The sequence below is a fragment of the Lytechinus pictus genome, chromosome 15, assembly GCF_037042905.1.
Source record: "Lytechinus pictus isolate F3 Inbred chromosome 15, Lp3.0, whole genome shotgun sequence".
Classification (NCBI taxonomy): domain Eukaryota; kingdom Metazoa; phylum Echinodermata; class Echinoidea; order Temnopleuroida; family Toxopneustidae; genus Lytechinus; species Lytechinus pictus.
Genome location: NC_087259.1, coordinates 27,178,493 through 27,202,643, shown reverse-complemented (window position 1 = coordinate 27,202,643; position 24,151 = coordinate 27,178,493). Strand labels below are relative to the sequence as shown.

Genomic DNA, 24,151 nt, shown 5'->3' with positions numbered 1-24,151 from the left:
ATTAATTATTCAAATACATGAATGTGGAGAATTTTGACAATATGCACTGTAATGTAAAGAACATTTACAATGCGGGAAATATTTTAGAAAATGTTTACTTTGAGTGGGCTAAAAAGGTGTATACAAATAATGGACACCTCTATCTACATAAATAAAGAAACAGATGAATTAATGAATTGATAAAAATAAACAGGTCGATAATTAAAGGAGAATGAAACTCTTGGAGCAAGTTAGCTTTTGAGAAAGCAGAAAAATCAAAGAATAAGATCAACAAAAGTTTGAGTAAAATAGGACTAGCAATAGAAGAGTTATGAGCATTTGAATGTCGAGATCACTAATGCTATGGAGATCCTCCCATTGGCAATGCGACCAAGATCTATGATGTCACAGATGAACAACTCTCCCCTTTTGGACACTGAAAATATACCCCAAAACATCTCTTTTGCCTCATTCTAATCATATGACAAACGATTCATCAATGATATAATGTTGTGAAACCTCTGTACTTGTCCTCTCATAAAGAGAACACCTCACCTTGTGATAGACTCTATAAAAGTGAGAATATAAGTGAAATAAGTACTAAAGTAATGAGGGAGTTGTACGTGTGTGACATCACAGATCTTGGTCGTATTGCCAATAGGAGGATCTACATGGCATTAGTGATCTCAATATTCAAATGCTCATAACTTTCTTATTATTCATTCAATCTTCCTCAAACTTTCAACAATATGTTTCTTTGGTTTTTCTCTTTGATATGGATTCAGTTGGTTTCAAGGGTTTCATTCTCCTTTAATAAATGAAATAAATAAATAACACATAAATTATATAAATGGAGAGATAAATGAATAAATAAAATCAATAAATATATAATTAAAATGAATAAATGAATGAATGGAAAAAAAGAACAAAACAAAATATAAATAAACAAACAAAATAAATAAATAAACAGAATAAACAAAGCATACTTACACTTGGGTCCTCAATACAAGCTCCAACAAACCTGATGACATAAGGGCTGTCTAATCTACAAAGAATAGATACCTCTCGACAAAACATATCAACATCTGACTTGGCACTGAAAGCACTAGAACGATATCTGGGAATAAAGTATCATGAGAATTGATTAACTCACAGAGATGAACAATTTTTTAAAGATTTCAACTAATAATATTTCCGTTCTCAAATTTGCAACAATTAGTTTATACCCTGTTGCTTTGTTAAAAAAATCAACACAAGTCAAAATAAACAATTGCAAGGTTTTTATAAAAGAGTTGTTGATTTGCATTTCAAACGTTGATTTCAGCATTTTCATTTTGTTGCCGATAAAGAGAGCATAGTGATTTCATTCCTTACCTTTTTATTGCAACAATTTTTCCTCTGCAGTAGCCTTTATATACATTCCCAAAGGATCCTAGGAATAAAAAATGAATATTCATGTTTGATTTACAACAAGTGGAACGCCTCTGGCAGTCTCGCCTGCATTACGCAATTTAATATAGCAGCAGTGCTAACTTTGAAAACTACTATAAAATAATCATTTACAAAAACATCATTCATATAATGACATAATACCACGTTCATTGACCATAAATGACATTTGAACGGAGACTTAAGACTGTCAACTACACCCATGTCCACATTTCATTCACTCTATCCATAAACTTTCAAAGTTATGATGGCACTTCAACAATTACCCCAACATGGCCTAAGTTTATTGACCTTAACTGACCTTTGACTTGGTTTTGTGACCTCAAACTCACAGGGGATGTTCAGTGATGCTTGATTACTCTTATATCCCAAGTTTTATGAACTAGATCCATAAACTTTCAGAGTTAGGATGGTAATTCAACAAATACCCCCAACACGGCCAAAGTTCATTGACCTTTAATGACCTTTGACCATGGTCATGTGACCTGAAACTCGTACAGGATGTTCAGTGATACTTGATTACTCTTATGTCCAAGTTTTATGAACTAGATCCATAAACTTTAAGAGTTAGGATGGTAATTTAACAAATACCCCCAACACGGCCAAAGTTCATTTACCTTAAATGACCATTGACCATGGTCATGTGACCTGAAACTCGCACAGGATATTCAGTGGTACTTGATTAACCTAATGTCCAAGTTTCATAAACTAGATCCATAAATTTTCAAAGTTATGATGGTAATTCAACAAATACCCCCAACTTGGCCAAAGTTCATTGACCCTAAATGACCTTTGACCTTGGTCATGTGATCTGAAACTCAAGCAGGATGTTCACTAATACTTGATTAACCTTACGTCCAAGTTTCATGGACTAGATCCATATATTTTCAAAGTTATGATAGTAATTCAACAAATACCCCCAACTTGACCAAAGTTCATTGACCCTAAATGACCTTTGATCTTGGTCACGTGACCTGAAACTCGAGCAGGATGTTTACTAATACTTGATTAACCTTATGCCCAAGTTTCATGAACTAGGTCCATATACTTTCTAAGTTATGATGTCATTTCAAAAACTTAACCTTCGGTTAAGATTTTGAAAATAATTTTCCCAACATGGTCTAAGTTCATTGACCCTAAATGACCTTTGACCTTGGTCATGTGACCTGAAACTCAGGCAGGATGTTCAGTAATACTTGATTAACCTTATGTCCAAGTTTCATGAACTAGGTCCATATACTTTCTAAGTTATGATGTCATTTCAAAAACTTAACCTTAGGTTAAGATTTGATGTTGACGCCGCCGCCGTCGGAAAAGCGGCGCCTACATGTATAGTCTCGCTCTGCTATGCAGGCGAGACAAAAATTAAAGATGTGTTTTTGCAGTAAAACCTGTGTAAAATGATTTCATTGGGATACCAGAAAATGACTTTTTTATACACAGGTGGCTTTTTTTATAAATGGATTTCATATGGCAGGTTGTAATAAGATTATAATCAAAGAGAAACAAGCAAATGCATTCTCTACAGACATTCAGTATCAATGGGTGGTCCCCAAAGAAATTCTGAAATACACACACAAAGACCCATCTATTGGATGATAGATGATGATATTAACATGGAGCCTGTTTTATTATCTAGTCTATTCTGAATTAACCATTATTTTTTTAATTATTATTTTATGCTTTCATTTTTTCTTTCTATTTCTTTTTGCTATTAACCTGTATTCTGTACAAAAATAAAAACAAATATTTTCATTTATATATTTTGATGATAGAAATAATTAGGGAGACAAAATCCTAATAATTTGGACATGTTGACAGGCACCACAACCATATAAAGATGCGGAGTATGTAGCTTTTGCCTTTGCCTTTTATGTGTCTGATGCTGTCACATGAACGTCAGGATTCGGCGAGGACACCGGACAATTGTCAATGAAAATAAAACAACTAACAAAAGACCGGAGTATATATGCAGTGGCTGTGCGTAGTCTTCCACATCAGACGTAGTGCTGACGTTTCGCAGAACAGTACAGACTGCTAATAGCAAAGACAAAAGCTGCAACCTCTGCATAGATTACAGGCTATAGTAGAGGGAACTAGACCTACAGGTAAGCCAATAATCAGCTGGAAGGAGGATGTAAAAAATAAATGGAGTGGACTTAAACTGCAGTGTGTATAAAAACAGGCATGAGATAGGGTGGATTGGAGGGATATTGCAATTATATTAGAACCGGGAGAACAAGCTAAGGTATATATATCTAAGACAGAACAAATTGGCCGATCTTACCACTCCCAATCGTCTCAAGGAATTCAATCTCATTTATATCCAAGTGAAAGTTCTTAGGCAGAGAGGCCCTTAGTTGTAACACATTTATTTTCTCTGCATAGAAAAAAATATGAATACATTGTCACATTCATATATATATCCATTCTGTTCAATTCAGTTCACATTATTTCAACTTTACAAAATAATTACAAATCAATATCATACAATATACAATAATAATAATAATAATAATAGAGGCAGGATCACAACACGCATAAAATGAGGCTTATTCAAAATGAACTTAGAGATAAGGTATGATACATCTAATTATTATGTAAAAATTATATTAAATAAATGACTTATTATTATTGTTATAAGTGTGCTTGTAATACCTTTTGTAATACACCGCAGCTTGCCCAACGGAGAGGGAACCGAGACATAAGAACCGTCTAGAAATCAATGAAACAAAATAATCAATACCTGTAATACAAGCGATCTCTTTTGCCTGTTTTCTGAAGTCAGGCTTAACCCTAAAAAGACTGGGGGGGGGGGCTGATTCAGCCCCCCCCCTCGACATTTTTCGCGATAAATCTGTAACGCGAAAAGCTGGCGCCGCGCCGTTCTATGACTTTTTTCTTTCAAGTCTTGCGCAACTTTTGAGACCAAATTTGCGACGCCCGGGTACATGGTTCCAAAATTACGCAACATTTTGTAAGTGCATGTCGACCCGAAATTGCTCAAAAACGTGAATTTGTGTACAAATCCAATGCAAATTGTGTTTTTAGCCAAAATTCATAAATGTATAATTTTTTTCAATTTTACTAATCAAACTCAATTAATTTCATCTTGTTTATGGTCAAAATAAAGTGGCGGACGATTTCCATTGAAAAAACCAATAAAAAACAAAAAGTCGAAAAACAAAGAAATACATAAGAAATTTTAAAAACAATAAAATACATAAGAAAAGAACTTTGATATTGAATTTTTTTTTAAATACATTTGATCAGAATCCTTCAAAGAGTCTGTGAATAAGAAATTAGCAGTTTAGAGGCCTTATTTAGTTAATTAGAGCAAATCTTTGATTTTACGCATAAATTAGCATAATTAATGAACTATGAGATTTTTTCGGAAAATTTGATCCTACAGTCTTGGAGATTATGCCATGGGTAATGCCCGTGCCAATTTTCGTCGCGATCGCGCGGTCGACGGCCGAGATCATAGGGGGGGCTGAATCAGCCCCCCCCCCCAGTCTTCTTAGGCATCAAAATAGCCCAGTCTATTTAGGGTTAACTTAGACCACAGCCTAACTCTCAGTCAGACCGCAGGTCCCTATGCTCATGAGCAAAAAGGCCAGATTCATCCAAATCATCTCGTGGCTGAATCCTCCTCCTTGCAAAATCTCGTGATTCGTGAGATTTTGTTTCTCTAAGAATTTACCTGTTTTAACCTCAAGTTAAATGAAATATTATTGCACCATCAGATAGAGTAAAAGTTACTCTTTCATATTGGTCATTTATTTTGTATACAATATTTTGTTAAATAAGTAAATTTCTGGCCTGAAATTGTGCCTCAAAACTGAATTTTCTTCCTCTGTTTTCTTTTGCAAATTGCGCAAAACTTTTTATTTTGAGCGTCAATGATATCTATATCACCATAAAGCTGAACTTCTGTACTTTCTCACAATGCCACTCTTGATATGCGGCACCTTTTAATCGGGTCAAGATCACACTTTTCCCACCAAGGTACAAGACGAGATTTCTGAAATTTTGTACTTGCATGAAATCCAGAGTTCTGATTGGCTGGATAAGGTTCACAGAACAACAGGCGCGGGGTATTTGAGGAGATTACCACATGGGAAGTGTGACCTTCCCACGAACCCAGGCACTGGAACCGTTGGAATTTGCCATTGTGTGGTATTTTTGACCAATCAGAGTGCAGTATACTTGTTTTCAAGCTGCTTTATGTACTTGGCCAATGAAAAGTGTGATCTTGACCCGATTAAACCAATTCTTATTTTGAAACCTATATCATTTCAAAGCATACATATTCAGCTTTATCATGATATAAAAATCATTTGGGCTCAAACAAAAATAAAGTGTGAAAATAGCAGCTTTTGTCAGGTGAAAATATTTATTTTGTAGCATATTTTAGATCAAAATTTTAACCTATATTACAAAATCTTTGAATAAATTTAAACACATGACCTGAAAGAATGATTCTTTTTCTTTACAATGGTACCAAATTCATGAAATTCGATGCATAATTAGAGCAGCAATGACCGAATGAAAAGAGGTGTTTTGGTCTGCATCAAGCTCATTAAATATGCAAAACATCTCAAGTCATGAATATCACTTGGATGAAAGAAGCCACTTTCTTGGGACCTGCAGTCTGACTGCTCTGTGCTAATATTATAGTGAGCCAAAATTTCAAAAATTATTTTTATATAGTATATTTCTTATGTTTACTATTTTGTGTCCTTTTGCTTTCATAATAAAGGAAAATACTTAAGTTTTCATTGCCAGACAATTATGAACAATTTGGGTGTCTTATGAGTTAATAAATTGAATGTGTACTGTAAGGGATTAGCACCCCAATTGGCTCTCCATAGTTAAACCATAACTTTAAACCAGGGTCTAATTAAAACCCACGTTCAGAATATGGGCCTATAAAAGTAAATACTGACAGCTTTTGCAACACAGGAAAAATAATGGGAATAAAAGCTAAAAACTCCAAGGGGGAATTTATCCTCAAGTAAAACTTCAAATGATATACTAATTAGATTTCCCTCTATCTTAATTCACAATGATACATCATAACTGGACTGAGAAAAGGAAAATGCTAGGTCCATTGTGGGTAAGACCTGGAAAAAAAATATGTCAGCCAGAATTCACAGACATGATTTTGAATCCATGGGACCAACAAATTCAGATCACAAAATTCAACATCTTTCCCAAATGAAATTTCAAGCGATTCCCAGCACTGTTGCATATTGTGGTAACATGTGAGGGGAAGAAAAGTGCATTGACCTCTACCTGGTTGTGAGTAGTCTCCACATGCAGACTCGTCTTGGGGTCTTTTGTGATGCTTCAGTAATGTCACAATGGCATCATGACCTGTAGGTACATACAGACAAACAGAGCAAATTTAATAGAGAAAGGTATACAGCTCCATCCATATAAAACAGTGTAAGGAAGCTAAATATCAAGAGTAATAATAATGATAATACTAAGAAGAAGCTGCTTTTATAAATATAGCCATAAATACAAAACAATGTCTCAAATTACTGTACATCGGATCCTGGCATATTCGAATACAATTTTTCACTTTCTCTTCTCCCTGGGAAGCATTCCAAGAGTTTCCAAACTCAATTGTTTGTACTACATATGCTGTTGCAACCTACCTAGTACCTTCTTACATCTGGATGGGGAATGTCAAAGTGTGAAATTACAACATGCCAAAGGACACTAGAGTCAGGTGGGATTCAAACGAATAACCCTCAAATTACAAAGTGAGAGTCAGAACCGCTCCAACACGATGCTTCCACATAATAGGCAACCACTTCTGATAAAAATAAGCTACAAGTATCAAGGAGCTTTCGAAAACATAACAAAAAAGAAAGCTGTCAAAATGTTTAGCCAGATTTCAAGGTTTGAGTATTCTGTCACCATATTCAATCCTCAAGACGTGGGGCAGATGACCATTCTGAGTATACTACAGCTGTACATGAGGATGTATCAAATGCCTTTGAGTGGCAACTTTAGTCTTTGACACACTTATGAGTAAAATAACAGCTACCGTATTCTCAGAGATGAACTAACCACTGTTATTACTCAGAAAGTTGGAGTAAATTTGAAAGAGTCTTAACATTGAGATATCTTCAACAGTTAAAAGAAATGACAAGGTGAAAAAGGAAATTGCAAGCATGAGAAACAAGATGAAGCTGAACAATATTTGAGGCTGTATTGCCGTATTTTTCATGGCTTTCATAACAATGAAAATGAAAATACATCAAGAATTGTGAAAAAGGTCTGTGAGAAAAAGCTTAGCATCAATCTTCAAAATCCAAAGCCACAATTGATAGGGCACGTTTTCTTGGCGCAAAAGGGGAAGCTGATGTGGTATTATTACACAGTTCACCAACTATGACCCCAGAATATTTTAAAGATTGATTTTAGATCTCTACCATATTCTGTCATGAAAATATGCTTTCATTACCAAAAAATCTCTTTGTAAAAGAATTGTGTACAGAGCTTGCTGACACCTGCTGATTTATGACAACTACCTATTTTAACTTCACAGCTCACCTACATGATCTAAACACAGTATATCATTATTATGTTATACCACTAACTTGTCTGTCTCTTGTTTTGTTTCATCTGGTTATTTTCCTTTGATTTGTAATTTGTACATGTGACAGATTGTATTTAATTTCATATGATTTGTTTGGTTATAAATAATTCTTTACATTGTCCTGACAGACCTGGCCCCATGGAAGACCAGCAGCAATAGTCATAGCTGCTGCTGAAAATAGGCTCCCAGCTATGATTTAAGTTATTTGTATAACATTTAATTTGCAATTTCACATGATTCTTTATCTCATGGTAAATAAAACAAGAGCTTTTGATCTCTGAAAAGAGGACATTTGTGCTGAAGGTCAAATCTAACGAAAGTTTAATAAGACATCAATTAAGCCTGTTTCTATTGTGACATCACAAATAAGATGTGCATAAAGAAGTCAATATTTTAATGTTAAATCATTGTTTCATGTTATATACATCAAAGGAATACCTCTCTGGTAGGCCCAGACCAAGCAGGTCTGTTCCTGGTCTTTCTCAGAATCACCATTCTGTTCTGATGCCACTAGATTCAGATCTGCACCTTGGTCTAATAGAAGCTGGACGAGCTGGTAGTGCCCATGGTAACAAGCACTATGTAGAGCTTCAAAGAATGAAAGGAGTAAAGGTAATTACTTGCATGAAATCTGGCCTGAAATGAACAAATGTACATATGATGGTTTCATGTGTTTACACTTTATATTCTCATTCTTTATTTTCTCCCTATTGCTGGATGACTCATAATCAAGATTTTATACCTAAGAAAATTGGCATAATTCTTTCTTATTGCATTTACAATATTTTAATTCTCTAGTTGTTCATTCTTTATGCAAAAAGAGGGAAAAACAGACTTGTGGCTATTTATGCCCTAAATACAATCACTAGTACTACTTTTAAAATATGGTGATTTTCCCCAAAACTAAGAACCTCCAAAGCCATATTGTGAATAATATAATTATTATTTCATGTAATATAAATCAAAGCTATACTTCTTTGTCAGGACCAGATGAAGCAGAACTGGATCTGGCCTTTCCCAGAGTCATTTTTTGTCAACACTTTTTTTAAATAAAACAAAATTATATCATTTTTTCCCTTTGATTTTACCTTCCACTTGTCATTTATGTAAAGCATGCAAGAGCACTTTAGAAATCAACTTAATATCACAATTATATCAATTTTTACAACTATCATTAAATAAAAAAAATATTGATTTATTACCTGTATGACCATCTCTGCCTTGTACAGTCACATTAACACCTTCTTGACTTAGTAGATATGTCACAAGCTCTAGGTTCTTACCATATGTACAGGCACTTTCAAAAGAAATCAATACAGAAACAAAGTATAGCAATAAACACGTAGCAACATTATTTGTATCAAACCATGCATAGGCGGCGATCAGAAGTGGGAGGAGACCTTGATTTTTTCAGGGAAGATCGTCCACCCCAACCCTAAATTTTCTTAATGCTTAACTTTTTCTACAAATTCTGGATGGAATTTGTATTTGCCCACCTGTCCCAAAGATAAAAGTGATGGAAACGGACTCTTCATGTTCTTTGATACTGGAGGGGCAAATGCTTAATTTCCACTTTATAACAAAGACATTCATTTATTATGCCTACTCATAAATCATCGGCCTGTATGAACGAGTTATGTGCCATTATGTACATAATGGTTTTGACGTGCGGAAGTAATTCACAAGGTCTGATATGTTTTTGTCACAAAACCCCCTCCCCCTCTGAACCATGTATTTCTAATCCTTAATAGCTTTCCACTAAAAATACAACAAAGTATCATGGTAATGCTACTTGGCAATTTATGTGAGTGGCCATGTTATATTATCCTGTTTCCTTTAATAGCCTTACATTAAAATTCCAAATTGTATAAACTCTGCAGTCCTCTTCCAAATACACAGATGATTACATGATTTCATTTAAATCACGGCAAATAATACATTTTGCACTAAAATAATTCATTGTCCCTTGCAGATAGAAAATATAAGTCAGTCAAGCCAATTTTGATGATTTTACTCCAATTGATGATAACATACAGTACCTGTGTAGGGGAGTTTCACTGAATATATTCTCCACAAGTAGACTGGTAGTTCCTGTCTTTGTGATTAATGACTTGACTATATCCAGTCTCCCTGTGTAACATGCTCTGTGAAGAAAAGATCAGAATGGTCTTCTGCAATAAGTACAATAAAATTTGCATTTTCATACCTGTGTGATGCACATCATATCTCTTCAAATGTCAATTACACATAAGTGGGATCCAGATTGCCATTTGAAGAGGTTATGCAATTCTGAGACAAAGGTCTTTCATCTGAAAGAATACATGTATCTTCTATGGAAGAAATTTGTATGCCTAAACTTTTGAAAAATCACGTTTCCAAGCCATAATCCAAATATTCAAAGATTTCAGCCTATTGTTGGCAACTCCGTTTTTCAATTTCCAAATGCAGTTGAGTCTCTGACGTCAACTTCAGAAAGCAAAACTGTGGGCTAGGTATAACAAATATTGTACATTATACTGCGTCAATCGACAGTTCTGTGCAAAGCTCACCACTGCATGAGTTATTGTATCATGAGGATTTTGCAATGCCTAGAACTACAATTTTAAGGTACTTAAAACAAATGGCACTCACAGATGTAGTGGTGTATCGCCGTATATATTCACTTCATGGGCTTTGGTCCCTAAGTTAGGCTGAAGGAGATAATCTACGGAGGTCAGGTGACCGGCTCGGCAGCTGAAATGAAGCGGCATATGCTGCTCATTGTCCTGGGCATTCACTAAATTGTGTAAATGTTTGAAAATAAACATAATTTCAGGGTCTAGTAAAGACTTTTTATCATAACAAATGCACTATTTCTATAACATAAGTATTATCAGCCTATCACATTAAAGGACTTCAGTTTACCGTTTATTGTTTTTTTATTATTTTAACTAGTTTTATGAAACAGACCCCTGGTCCTTGGATTTAACCTACAGGAAGAAAAGAATGGGCAATGTTTATTATAATGAATCTAAGAATTGAGTGTGTGCTGTAAGATTTTGAAATCACCAAAAATTATAAACAATTACATTTCTCTGTTAGACAAATTGTTACCAAGAACAAAAATCACTGTTGAAATAAGGAGTCTAATTTTTGCTGACCACACATTGCAGCCAGAGAAATCCGGGAAAATTGCACTTCCTATGTATAATCATATATCGACGGTAGGCTTGTAGATGAAAGCTCTAAAATGCAAAAAGGTGCAATCCATTGTAAATACCAAACGTATATATCAATCTTGACTCCATCTTACCATCTGCTTTGTTATTACGACGACCTTTGACCAGAAGCTCTGTGATACTCTGATGACCTTTGACACAGGTCAAGTGAAGAGGCACATCACCCACCTCACCAGTAAGGTTGATATCAGCTCCATGATTAATCAGACATTTCACAACCTGAAAGAAAGGATAAAATATAATTGGCAGCAAGAAATTACCCAAGTGTTTCTTGCCACCTCTAATACAAATTAAAGAATATTTGCTTTATTAATAATGTGAAAGTTGATAAGAAAATTGTAATTGTAATTTGTCAATATCATAGATATTTCCTCTTATCTTTTCTTTCAATCAAATTAATCAAAACATTGTGCAAAGTTCTTAGAAACTTTTGAATAATTGCTATAAAAAATATCAATAGTATACATTTCCAATGTGTAATTTACATCTTTGTAAATATCACGTCAGATCTAGCAGTCAGATTTATAAAATGGTTGTAATAACAATAATAGGCATTTATAGCACCATCTATCTAGAAATAATCTATTCCGAGGCGCATTGTTTATCATTATTATTACCCCGGCTTTAGCTCGAGTACGTGACAAGCATTTTATGTATCTGATGAAACAGCTTCCCTATCTGTTAAATCTGTTAATTTTTATCATCATTATAACCCACATAATACAAAGTATATCAGTATCTTATTCAGAGTGTGCTTGGTAAAGTGGTATATTGGATATTGAAGAAGAACAAATACAGTGAGAAGACTAACCTTTTCATGACCAAAGTAGCATGCTATATGCAATGGTGTGAACTTAACAGTGTCTCTAGCATGGATGTTAGATCCACACTTTATCAGATGTTCAACAATCTGTCAAAATAATAAACAATATCGTTCACTGAATTCTAATAAACTGAAGAAAAAAAGAAACAAAACAAACAACAAGTGAGAAAGGGAGATAAGAGCACAAACGAACAAATCAGACGAATAAGGAAGAAAGAAATAGGAAGGGAAATACCAAAAATAAAACAAACTTCAGTACATCATTAATACCACAATATTAACATGACAGAGATAGATTACAGTATGTTCCTTAACATTCTTCTATTTTAACAAATTTGTTAAACAAACACGAGAACGCTGCCTCATGCATTACCAGGGGGAATCCTCAGTTGTTTTCCACCAGTCACTGGTGCCCATACAAATTTACACTTAAGGTCACAATTTATTATTCTGGGGGGGGGGGGGGGGGGCAAACGCATCATCAAAATTTTCAAAAATCTTGAAAGTGAGGGAGCAAAGCAACCAAGCTTTACATCTGGGCACTTTTTAATTTCTGAAATGAAATTAAAGTATTTTTATGCGAACTTATGGTGAATTTCACAAAAATTTGAAGTAAAAAAAATGCTATTTTTCTAAATTTCTAGGGAGGCAACTGCCCCCCCCCCTCCCTTAATAATTTCACTTCTTGGAACAAAAGGTAAAACTAGATTAGTTCAAATATCAGGTCCTCGTTGGATCATGTAGTATGCAATGGGTCATACTATATACCTCTTCATATCCATTCAAGCTTGCTATGTGAAGGGGAGTAACTGAACTGTAACCAATAACTGCTGGGTCTGCTTCCTCTAATAACAAGTCCTTTACCAAGTCTACATCACCCTGTGTGCAAGAAAAGGAAGGAAGAGAGAGAGAGAGCAGGTTAGAAGAGGGAGAGAGCAAGAAAGGAAAGGGAGAGAGCAAGAAAGAAAAAGACAGAGAGTGAAGAGGTAAAGACGAAAGAGAAAATAGGGAGAGAGTGGGTGAGACAGCAAGATAAATAAAAATAAAGAGAAAGAACATGAAGAAAGAGTGGGTGAGACAGAGGAGAGCAAGAAAGAAAAAAAAGAGAGAGAGAAAGTGTATGAAGAGAGCGAGAAAGAGCAAATAGGAAGAGAGTGGGTAAGACAGAAAATGAGCAGGGAGAGAGGGCAGGTAAGAGGGAAAGAAGACGGGGAAAAAAGAGCAGGGAAAGAAAGGGTGGGTAAGAGGGATAGCAAGAAAGAAGAGATAAGAGAAAAAGCATGAAAGAGAGTGAGAGGGGAAGAGAAGGCGGGTAAGGAGATGGAGAAGAAAGAGAAAATAAAGAGAAAGTAAGAAAGAAAGAGAACACGTAGAGATAGTGTGGAAAAGAAGAGGGAGAGAAAGAAAGAACAAAAAAAAATAGAAAAAAAAGAGAGAGCACGGTCAAATATGATCTGAGATAAAATGGAATGCAGAGCAAAGAAAGAAAAAGACTACAATAACAGTTCTCATCCAAATTATGAATAAACTATGGCACAAATAACAATTAATGATAGTGTATTTGATTTTCAAAGACTATAAAAACAATGCTAGTGATGGTTACAATGACAATGAAGATAATAATTTCAGGAAATTTGAGTAATAATATGCTATCTATACACAAATTCCATCTCAAATTGGTAGTAAGCTATCCATATGTACAGATTTCATCTCAACTTTTTAAAACTATATGATCACATAGTTCATGTATGTCTTTGCCTCTTACAAAATTACATTTTTTCTCAATAAACTAAGTGAGATCTCATAATCCATACCTGATAGCAAGCTAGATGTAACGGTGAGAAACCATTCCTACTCAAACTTCCGATTCTTGTTCCAGCACGGATTAAGAATTTCACAAACGGCTTTGACCCTGTAAGAAAACATTGAGAAATTGAAGCAATTGTAGAACAAAAACCAAATAATCTAACAAAATAGTTGGTAAATCCTGTCTAGAGTTATGCTTAAAGTCCCCAACCCAAGCCATATGTAAACCCTATACGCTAAACAAAAACAAAAACAAAGTTTATGAGTATTTAGCTTGAAAAAAAAAATCAGATTAGCTGATTTGAAAAATTAGACTTTACTGTGCCTCTCACTGGCCAAAACTCTGTCAATAAGGGTTGTCATTAAATGAAGGTTTACACATGTATAGAATAATCTATTTTCTTGATATCCAGATCACTAGATCTATTTCAGTTTTTTGTATTTGCAGAGAAAAATGACACTACAATATCTAAGACTTTATCAGAGCTCTTTTTTGAGGGGGCTTATTCCTTTGTTTGGCTCTTTATTTTGCTTAAATTGCTATGTCAGGAAATTTATTACAAACAATGCAGATAGAGATGGAAAGATATGTGAGATTCTCACACCTAGTGAGGTTTGGTATGACTGTCTCTACTAACCAACCATATACAAAGCAAGACTGGTATATAATCTCAAGGGTATCCATACCTGTAGAGATACAGCTAAGATGCAAAAGAGTGAGTCCATTCTCTGTTTTACTAATCATACATCTTTCATCAGCTAGTTCCAGTACCCTGTCTGTATCTCCAGCACTGCAATATGAATATCAATAGATAAGGAAGCATGTTGAATATGAATTTTGAAACTATCAGGATTACACTGTAGGTTCCTGCAAGGGGATTACAAGACAGATCTTACAAAGAGTTACGACTGATCCCATCAACAACTATGAAAAGCCAGCAACGTCAACATCTAAAATGCATGTTTGTTCAAAATATTTTCTAGGTATGAAGTAAAGTCATACATTTTCTTGAAAATTCAGTGTGCTTTTTTTTTGCTTACAAAAGACATGTGCAAATTTCCTGGGAAAAGAATTATGACACTGATGGATTTCCATACAGTTCAGGTTGATCGGATCAATCGTAACTCTTTGTAAGACAGGGCCCACATTGAGGATTTGACAAAAATCCATCAGAGAATTACAGAGTTACTAAATTACAAACTTTTTTGTAATGGCTCATCAGACATCACTATATTGAAAATTCAAAAATTTAATTTAAAAAAGCAGTAGTTTTATTGTAGAACAGATCTCAATTCTCAATGGTCCAATTTCACAAAAGTGGTTTTGAATAGGTGATCTGAAACAATGAGTTAAGCACATTACATTACACTTCATTCAGCACCTATATTGGTCACATGGTGCTAAATTCACACTCGTTCTATAGTTTGAGTCCACTGCTATCAAACAAATCAGATCAATCAATCAATCTAAAAAAAATGCATTTTGAATTGCATCATAAACTGCTTTACAACATCCCAAGAAGTGAGTATGCAATTTAACTTTCAAAACAAGTATCATTTTCTCTTGAAAGATCTGTGTCACAATAATTAAATCTTAAAATCGTGAATTAAACTCTTATTACTGTCTATTAACAGTTATATCTTACCAGCACGCCTCCTGAATGCCTGAAAATTGCTCTCTGTCTTTAGGATTTAAATCATCTTTTATACGAGATTCCAGCACAGCGTAGCTCTCACTTATCTTCTTATGCCATTCCTCTGAAAACAGTAAATAAAAGAAATGAGAGTATAATTGTAAACTTAATGTTCCATCTCAAAAATCAATTCAATTAAATTTGTTGTTAATCATGATGGTTGGTGTTTCATAAAGCTGAACATTCTTAAAAGTTAGGAGTAACTTTACAATCCAATATCATTATCTATTTTGAGAGCATCGATACTAACTGTAGTGTTAGAACGAGGCATTACACACACGATACATTATATCACATGACATTGGATTCTAATGGTAAGCCAAAAGTTATGTATTGAAACTAGTCTACTGCAATATACAGGGTGCCGGGTGTAAGGAAACTCAACTTTCATGATTGTTTGTAAGAAAAATGTGTAAAGTAATAATCATCATCAAAAGTCAAAACTTATATTATCTGAAAGATTCACTTCATTAACAATACCTGAATTTCTAAGGTTTCTATGATCAAGTGTCACTGTACACCAATGTTTTTAAAGGTCAAGTCCACCCCAGAAAATTGTTGATTTGAATTGATAGAGAAAAATCAACCAGCATAACAATGAAAATTTCAGCAAAATCGGATGTAAAAGAAGTTTCACTTATTTTTCACAAGAAAGTTATATGCACAACTTAGTTATATGCAAATGAAAGAGTCAATGATGGTCCCTCACTCACTATTCCTTTTGTTTTTATTGTTTGAATAATGCAATATTTCATTTTTCACAGATTTGACAATAAGGACGAACTTGACTTAACTATAAACTGTAAAAATAATGGTAATTTCACATGTTCATGGAGGAATAAAATTTTGTTTCACATGACAATGAGAAAATTAACATTTTTATTATTTCATATAATATATAGAATACATAAGAAATAGTGAGTGGGTGATGTCATCGATCTGCTCATTTGCATACCAACCAGGATATGCAGATAACTGTTTTGTAAAATTAAACGAAACTTTAAAATGTCAGAACTTTTTTATTTCATATCCGATTTTGATGAAATTTTCAGTGTTATGCTTGTTGGAATTTTCTCCTTTTATTCTAATTAACTTTTTGTTGAGGTGGACTTGTCCTTAAAAAAGAAAAAAGTGGTGCAAAGTGGCAGCTGATTTACTTTCACTGCACTTTGAAGAGGCAAATTGGAATTGCGTGCCTTGGAAAAATTGAATTATGCATTTGTTCTGTCACTATCAAGAGTTATCTCCATAAAAGTGTTTAAATTGAATTTACCTAATATGCTCTAAGAAGAAATGTTATCCTACTGCAATGGGGATGGCATCAACATTTTCAGTACATTTTTCTCTCTACACACACATATTCCATATGTGTGATTACTACCAAAAGGATAAAGAGAATTCGTAAAAGTCTTCTTTGCAGTATATCCCCCTCTATGGGTTAACTGTTAAACTCTAGTTGTTTCTCTTTAGCACATTTTACTAACCTGCACAAGAAGAAGTTGGACGTGACTTGTAAGCACCCATGGCATCATGGGAAGTGTACTCCAGTAGATATTATCATCACTGTGAATAGCAGCACTTGAAATGTAATAAGCAGATCTTTCTTCTTCTTTTTTTTCAATCTGTATGCAACAATACAAATGAGAGATATCCTTATTTGTAAATATAGGATCTACATGTACAAACACAAAAATCCATTGGAGCAAAGCTATGCCTCAAACATAAAATTCACTAGGAAGACTTCCATACGTCCCCTCCAGTAAAACTGAAAAAAAATATGAAGAAGGTTCATCAAGTCATATCTAACATATATCAAAGAGATTTAGGAAGGAAAAGTGCATCGGTTTAGTCAGAAAGATAAATCCCCTATACCTTTGGGCCCGTATTCTGAAGACAGGTTTAACTTAGACCATGGTCTAACTCTGTGCTAAAATTATGGGAAGCCAAAAGTGTCAAAATTTTTATTAAGTTGTATGTTTCTTATGTTAACTGTGCTCTTTCCTGATTCATCGATGGTGAAGACAATCATCTATTTATACAAGTTTCCTAGACAATTATGAATGATTTGAGAGCCAAATGAGCTGAAATATGATATCTCTACTGTTAGTGATTTATGTAACAATTGGCTATCCATACTTAAACCACAACTTTAAACCTGAGTTTAAGTTAAACCCGACTTCAGAATACGGGCCTTGGAGACTAGACTAGTCATAATATAATGACTGTGAACCCAATGGCTTTCAGCTATACCTGCTAGCTTCATGAGTAAGGCGATAGACTGGAGATGCCCCTTTCTGCAACCAGACGTTCAAATCTCAGGCCAACCGGAAGTAGAAAAAAGATAAAAAACATAGTTGGTTTTGTCGTATAATTTTTTTAATTATTGGAGGGGACATATGGAAGTCTTTCCAATTTACTACAATGATGCATCCTTGTACGCAATCATATACACTGTCATCTTGCAAATCGCAGTGTGTGATTCACTGACTGGTAACATTAACAATAAAGAGCAAAAAATCTGAGTCACACCTTGATTGAAAGTTAATTGACAGAGCTAACGTACAGAAGGATATAATACTCTCCTGCCATCAGCATAGTCAATTACATATTCACTTTTAGTTTTAGTCATTATTCACTTTTAGTCTTTCACTGTAGACCACTCATTCTATGTACAAGGTTATGATATAACTGTCTAGCTACTAACTCTGTAGACTGTAGACTAGCTTGAGAAGAGACCAAGGTTTTTCTTCTTATTCTGGAAGTGGAAACAGTACAGCCTACGTACAGGCCACCGTCTCTGGTGTATTGTCGTACTGGTCGTAATTTTGGCAAAAGTTTGGTCTAAACGTTAACTGTTAGATTCTAACGTTGGCCTTACTGCGGCAGCCCGAACACAGTGTACTGTGTCGTGTCGAGGTCCCCGGGGCAAACGTTGGCCTATCTAACTTAACTTAGACATATTTTTCTGCTGCCTGCTGGCGTCCCGCACGGCTCGAGCCTCGACTCGGTCAACTCAGTTCAAGTAACTTATGCCAAGACAGTGCTGATTTGATTTAAAGTTCGGGGCCAAAATGGCGGCGGCACACTGACTGTACCAAAACTGGAGCAGTAGACATGTGTGACCACAGCCAGGGACATCTTCTTCTTCTGTGTTGAATTCCTCCGTTCACCGGAGAACTGCAAGCCTTTAGTTGCAGTGCAGCATGGTAAAATAATGAGCTATTAGTCACTGTTTGCAGCAGCTTGATCAACAAGGCGCTGTCTTGAGAAATTTATATCAAACACAAACTGAAGAGTAACAGGATGAAAGTCAGGAAACTGATACGAGACATTGCCAATGACACCAAGGAGGATAAGTCTGGTTCTTGCAACATAAAGATAGGAGTCTGTATTTGAAATTTAATGGCATCCTCTGGAAAATGTTTCAGAAGATTATTTCTAAGATGGGTATAGGCTATGCATTCACTAACAAAGTGAAAGACAGTTTCCGCAGGTGCATGGCAAGCAGGACAACTTGGGTCGGAAACTAGTCTGGAGATCTTGCACAGTCGACTTTGGGTGAGATAGGTGCTGGTAAGAAACTGAGCTTTCATATTGATGGCTATCCGGAGATGTGCAGGGTGAATGACGGACGGGAATACATGATAGGGAAGCACCAAGTCAATATCATGGAACAGAAGAAGGGACGACTTAAGGGAGGTTTCTTCGGAGAGGGATGCAAGGACTTTACTTTCCACTGCATTTGTTACTCTCTTCTTCCATGTCAGATACGAGCAACCTTGCTGCAGGAGATCCGGTAGAGATGGAAGATTGTACTTCTCTAGAAGAACCTTGAGTACTTTAATGGTAGGAATAGTAGGCTCCTGGCAGACAACACTCGAAAAGATCCTGTGCTCAATTCTGTCCTGAGGTAGAGAGATAATCTTTCCCAGAAGACGCAGATGTAGGGGATTAATTGAGTCAGATACAAGGGGAATCCCTGTAAGCAAAGGAACAGCCTCCTGTGCAGTTGTCCTTGGAAGACCAAGTAGCTTTTTGAAAAGGTGGCTCTGCATCACATCCAAGGCCCTCTTATCTCTATCCGGTAGGTTAAGAGCCTCAAATCCGTACAACATTCTGGGCGCACATAATGTTTTCCACAGGGAGGAAACAATGACAGGGGACAAACCACTCCGGTAAGCACCAGTACCTGTCAAGCTGTACAGGGCCTTATTACCCTTTTGAAAGATCTCATGGGTGCGATTCAGTTTATTAGAGGAGCGCAAGACACCAAGGTGAGGATGGCAGGCCTGAACAGGAATGATGTCTGAACCAAAGTGCCATTGGAAATCCGCAGAGTTACGTCCTAAGTTGAAAATCACTACAGCACTTTTGGAGGGATTGATGGTGTAGTGCCACTGTTTGGTGTACTCCAAGACAATATCAAGCATACGCTGTAGATCTTCAGGGAGGTTGGCGAGGAGTACTACGTCATCAGCAAGCACAAGAGTTCCTGTGTATCTGGAAAGTACTTTACAGCCTATGCCACTCTTCCTCAGCTTCTGTATGAGTCCATCGATGTAGATCAAATAAAGAAGGGGAGAGAGGATTCCTCCTTGACGTACACCTTGTCGGATAGGAAACCAGTTGCTCTGTCTGTCCTTCCATGCAAAAGCTCCAAGAAGACCTTGATACAGCTGAAAAAGGATGTTCCACAGATAACCTGTCACCCCATCATGATAGAGCTTGTAAAGAAGACCATCGTGCCACACTGTGTCAAATGCCTTGGCAGCGTCGAGGAATGATGCATACGTTGTTCTGAGTACCATGTTTAGTATTAGCTTCGATGATGAGGTTGAGAGAGGCTGCTGTTAGGGAACAGGAGTGCTCTTCTTGGAAACCACTCTGTAGCTCATCAGGGATCCCTCTTTGATGAAGCTGTTCTAGAAGTTTGGGTTTTATAAGCAACTCCAATACTTTGCAGAAAGTAGATGACAGGGTTATTCCTCTGTAGCAAGAGGGCCCGGGGGGGCCACTTCCATTGACGAGTGGATACCATGCGCGACCATGGGGTCTCGAAAAGCACCCTAAATACTAACCCAGAGAGCTCCCGCCCGCGCAGCGGGCGGGAGCCCAGAAGCTTACCGTGTATTTTACCATTGTCACCGGACTAGGGTGATTTATGGTCTAAATATTTCTCCAAATGAATTGTGAAAACGGAAAGTATACAATTACCACGATTATATGGATGAAGGTCTAACGAGTGGCAGATTCCTGACATCTGGGCACAGTCTGGAACCTCAAAAAAACGAAAAGTTCTCTCCTTCTACCCAGTCTCGATCGGCCATTTTGTTACGATTTTTAACAAAAATGGCCGATCGAGACGGGGTAGAAGGAGAGAACTTTTCGTTTTTTTGAGGTTCCAGACTGTGCCCAGATGTCAGGAATCTGCCACTCGTTAGACCTTCATCCATATAATCGTGGTAATTGTATACTTTCTGTTTTCACAATTCATTTGGAGAAATATTTAGACCATAAATCACCCTAGTCCGGTGACAATGGTAAAATACACGGTAAGCTTCTGGGCTCCCGCCCGCTGCGCGGGCGGGAGCTCTCTGGGTTACCTAAATACGTATTTTCTATATTCTGAAAATGCACCCCTTAACAAGTATTGGCGTGTGAAACCCTACCCTTAACAAGGATTAGAAACAAAACGATACTCTTGGCAAGAATTCCCTGAATTGAACCCCTAAACAAGTAATTGTTATGTCACGGACGTTGGTCGTCGGTTTTACCTTTACCTACATTATTGGGTTTAGTAGTACGGCCCATCTCCCACACCTCGCGCAAATAAACACGTAGTGTTGACTGTTGGGGCAAAAAGTACATCCTTTATAAAACATTTTAGTCCTAATTTTTTATATCCTCGCAAGTCTGACCCTAAACACGTAGCTTTCCTAGCGAAATAGATACCCTTTTTTCATTATTTTAGTGTTTTTGACACCCTTATTAATATTACGTTACGTACGTAACGTGCCCTATCTTGAAAAAGACATCCTTTTTACGTGTTTTTTGGGTCGCGCATGGTATCCACTCGTCAATGTAAGTGGCCCCCCCCCCCCCCCCCCCCCCCCCGGGCAAGAGGGATCAGTGAGAGGTCTACCATTCCCCTTGTGTAGTGGTAGAATAATTCCATATTTAAACTTTAAAGGCATCTGGAATGAAGCTGTGAGCAACAAAGGTGTTCATAATGACTAATAGAAGATTTCTTGCCTTTTCACCACCATCATCCGACTCAAAATAAAATACTCAGTCTAGTATCAGACAGAGCACCAGCCCGAGCCCGGCCTGCCCTGGGGTCCCGATCCCTCCGCCCCCGCGGCGAGCCGACGGCCGACACTCAGAAGTACGGTAGGCTCGCAGCAGTGCCGCAGCGCCAGTCTGTCACAGACACAGAGCGATGCTCCAAGTCTAAATTCCAAGTACCGGTACTCTCAATCAGAAACTCAAAATTCCGATACAGAGCGATCACTCTTCTTTTCAATCATACTATTCGCACTCCAATAAATAATATCATGAAATAAACATCACAATTCCTTTAAATTAATCAGATGAATACTCTAAATTCTTACCACAGAGACAGAGTCAGAGATATTATAGATAGAAGATGAGTCGCGTCGATTACCAATGACAATGAACTGTACAAATTATAAATGAAAAATTCTGAACAAAACCCCATATCCAGCTTGGTTATCACGCATAATTTATGAAAAGATACGGAAAAAGAAAAGGGGAAAAAGCATCAATTTTCATCAATACCCTGCCCTACTGTGAAGTCACAAAGAATTTTTTTAATGCTTTTTTCTACCCTGCAATAACCCCACCCAAACAAAATTATTGCTTTACAATGTATTAGATATATAAATGAATCATGCATGCCGATCTTTGTCCTTATTTCATTTTTTATTTAGTTTAGTCATTATTTTTAGGGGTCGTCTAGATAACTTCATATCCTCTAGACTAAGCTTAGTGCACATGAAGGTTTTGGTTTCATTCTTAAGTTTTGTCGCCGTGCGGGAATTCTTTGAGTCAAGTTTTTGTTTTTTTTACAATTTAATACACCTTTTAATCACAATGACAAAAGATAACTTTCACCAGTATATCTACTATCTACCAATAGAGAATTGCCACCTCCATGGCCTGATAAATTGCCCTATAACTTAATTGATAATTGTGACCATTTTATCTGATTTGTGCTTATAGTTTCCGCTTTGATGTAGATGTCTGCTGCATTATTTTTATATATAGGCCTACCCCCTTTTAACTCAGTGTCCATTTTATTTTATCTCTACCATCTCTACATTAAGACCCCTTAAGTTCCAGTCAGGGGCCACAAAACGGGGGGGGGGGGCTGGGTGGGCTTCAGCCCCCCCCCCCCCCACTTTTTTCCCAAAACCATGCCTGTACAAAAAATTAAAAATGACCACATCTGATTGTGATTTTTTGTGCATGGTGAGCTCCCCCCCCCCCCCCCCCCCCACATTGTGGCCCCTAGCCCTAGCTGCTAATAGGTTAGGAATCGGGCGCTGGAGTCAAAGAACAGTGTTATTGTGTTGACAAAACTGAATATGAGTTATCCATCAGTTTTTAATTGATTTTATACGGAAAATAACTACTATACACTTTTCGCCCTCATCTGTCCAAAAAAGAAAATGCCCTTATTTTTTGCCTATGGCCTATTTTCTATAAAAGAACATTTGCTCCCCAACTGATATGCATATCATTTAACACCTGAAGTCATATTTCAGGTGTGCCCAATTCAAGCAATGATCTCCAAACCTTTTTTTCTTGTGATATTGTTTTCCACATTGTGAAAAATCCTTCTGCTTTATCATTTTTGCTTTGCTCAAGTGTCTATGATTCCTTTATATGTTTTATGCATTTTACCGTCAGATATTTGTCTCATCGCATTTTAAGTTTGATATATTCATTGATATATTAATGAACCTGTTTGATATAAAGTATTTTGGGAAATATTCTGGGCTGGTTCTGGGATTGTTTTCAATACATGTATTTCACATTTGGGCCTCTTGTTATTTCATTGTTCTTTGTTGTCATATTTATTTTTACCTTGGTTATTTTTGTAACATGTAAAAATTCATTATTTTCCCTGCAATCATTGTCCTTTTCTTCTTCTTCCAGTTCCTGATGTTCTTCCTTCTCTTGCTCCAGAGGCATCGATCAGGGGTGGGGCAATTCACCCCCATTTCGATTCAAAACTGACCCCACAAATAATTTTGAAAACTTGAAAAATTCACATTACGCATTGCAAAATATGGTGTGTTTTTTTAACAATTTAAAGCACTATAAAACCATTAAAATTGGCATAAAAATACTTTTAAAATGTATAAAATTCTCTACTTAAAAAAATTCTGTATGAAAATTTGGCATGCAGAACATGACTAAAAGTTTGATTTTTTTTTCACTCTTGCTCCCCTCTCCTTGATCCAAAAATTCCAAATCATTGAACAACACTCCTGCTTGCTAATTATTCTTCTTCTAGCTTCACACCCTCCTCTATTATAGT

The 24,151-nt window shown here is 36.3% G+C and overlaps 1 protein-coding gene across 1 annotated transcript in view; it reads right to left on the bottom strand.

The window, feature by feature from the left end:
- Positions 1 to 22,243, bottom strand: part of LOC129278009 (serine/threonine-protein kinase TNNI3K-like) — a 30,575-nt gene extending 8,332 nt beyond the window's left edge. Inside the window, exons 1-17 of the mRNA XM_064110248.1 lie at positions 22,197 to 22,243; positions 17,070 to 17,207; positions 15,538 to 15,649; positions 14,579 to 14,682; positions 13,900 to 13,997; positions 12,854 to 12,964; positions 12,074 to 12,172; positions 11,337 to 11,481; positions 10,676 to 10,820; positions 10,084 to 10,188; positions 9,247 to 9,341; positions 8,483 to 8,632; positions 6,727 to 6,807; positions 4,087 to 4,143; positions 3,716 to 3,808; positions 1,354 to 1,411; positions 970 to 1,096 (exon numbers count right to left, since the gene is read on the bottom strand). Of these exons, the coding sequence (XP_063966318.1) occupies positions 970 to 1,096; positions 1,354 to 1,411; positions 3,716 to 3,808; positions 4,087 to 4,143; positions 6,727 to 6,807; positions 8,483 to 8,632; positions 9,247 to 9,341; positions 10,084 to 10,188; positions 10,676 to 10,820; positions 11,337 to 11,481; positions 12,074 to 12,172; positions 12,854 to 12,964; positions 13,900 to 13,997; positions 14,579 to 14,682; positions 15,538 to 15,649; positions 17,070 to 17,109 (1,620 nt within the window). The 5' untranslated portion in view covers positions 17,110 to 17,207; positions 22,197 to 22,243. The remainder of the gene's footprint in view (positions 1 to 969; positions 1,097 to 1,353; positions 1,412 to 3,715; positions 3,809 to 4,086; positions 4,144 to 6,726; positions 6,808 to 8,482; positions 8,633 to 9,246; positions 9,342 to 10,083; positions 10,189 to 10,675; positions 10,821 to 11,336; positions 11,482 to 12,073; positions 12,173 to 12,853; positions 12,965 to 13,899; positions 13,998 to 14,578; positions 14,683 to 15,537; positions 15,650 to 17,069; positions 17,208 to 22,196) is intronic.
- Between the last annotated feature and the right edge of the window lie 1,908 nt (positions 22,244 to 24,151).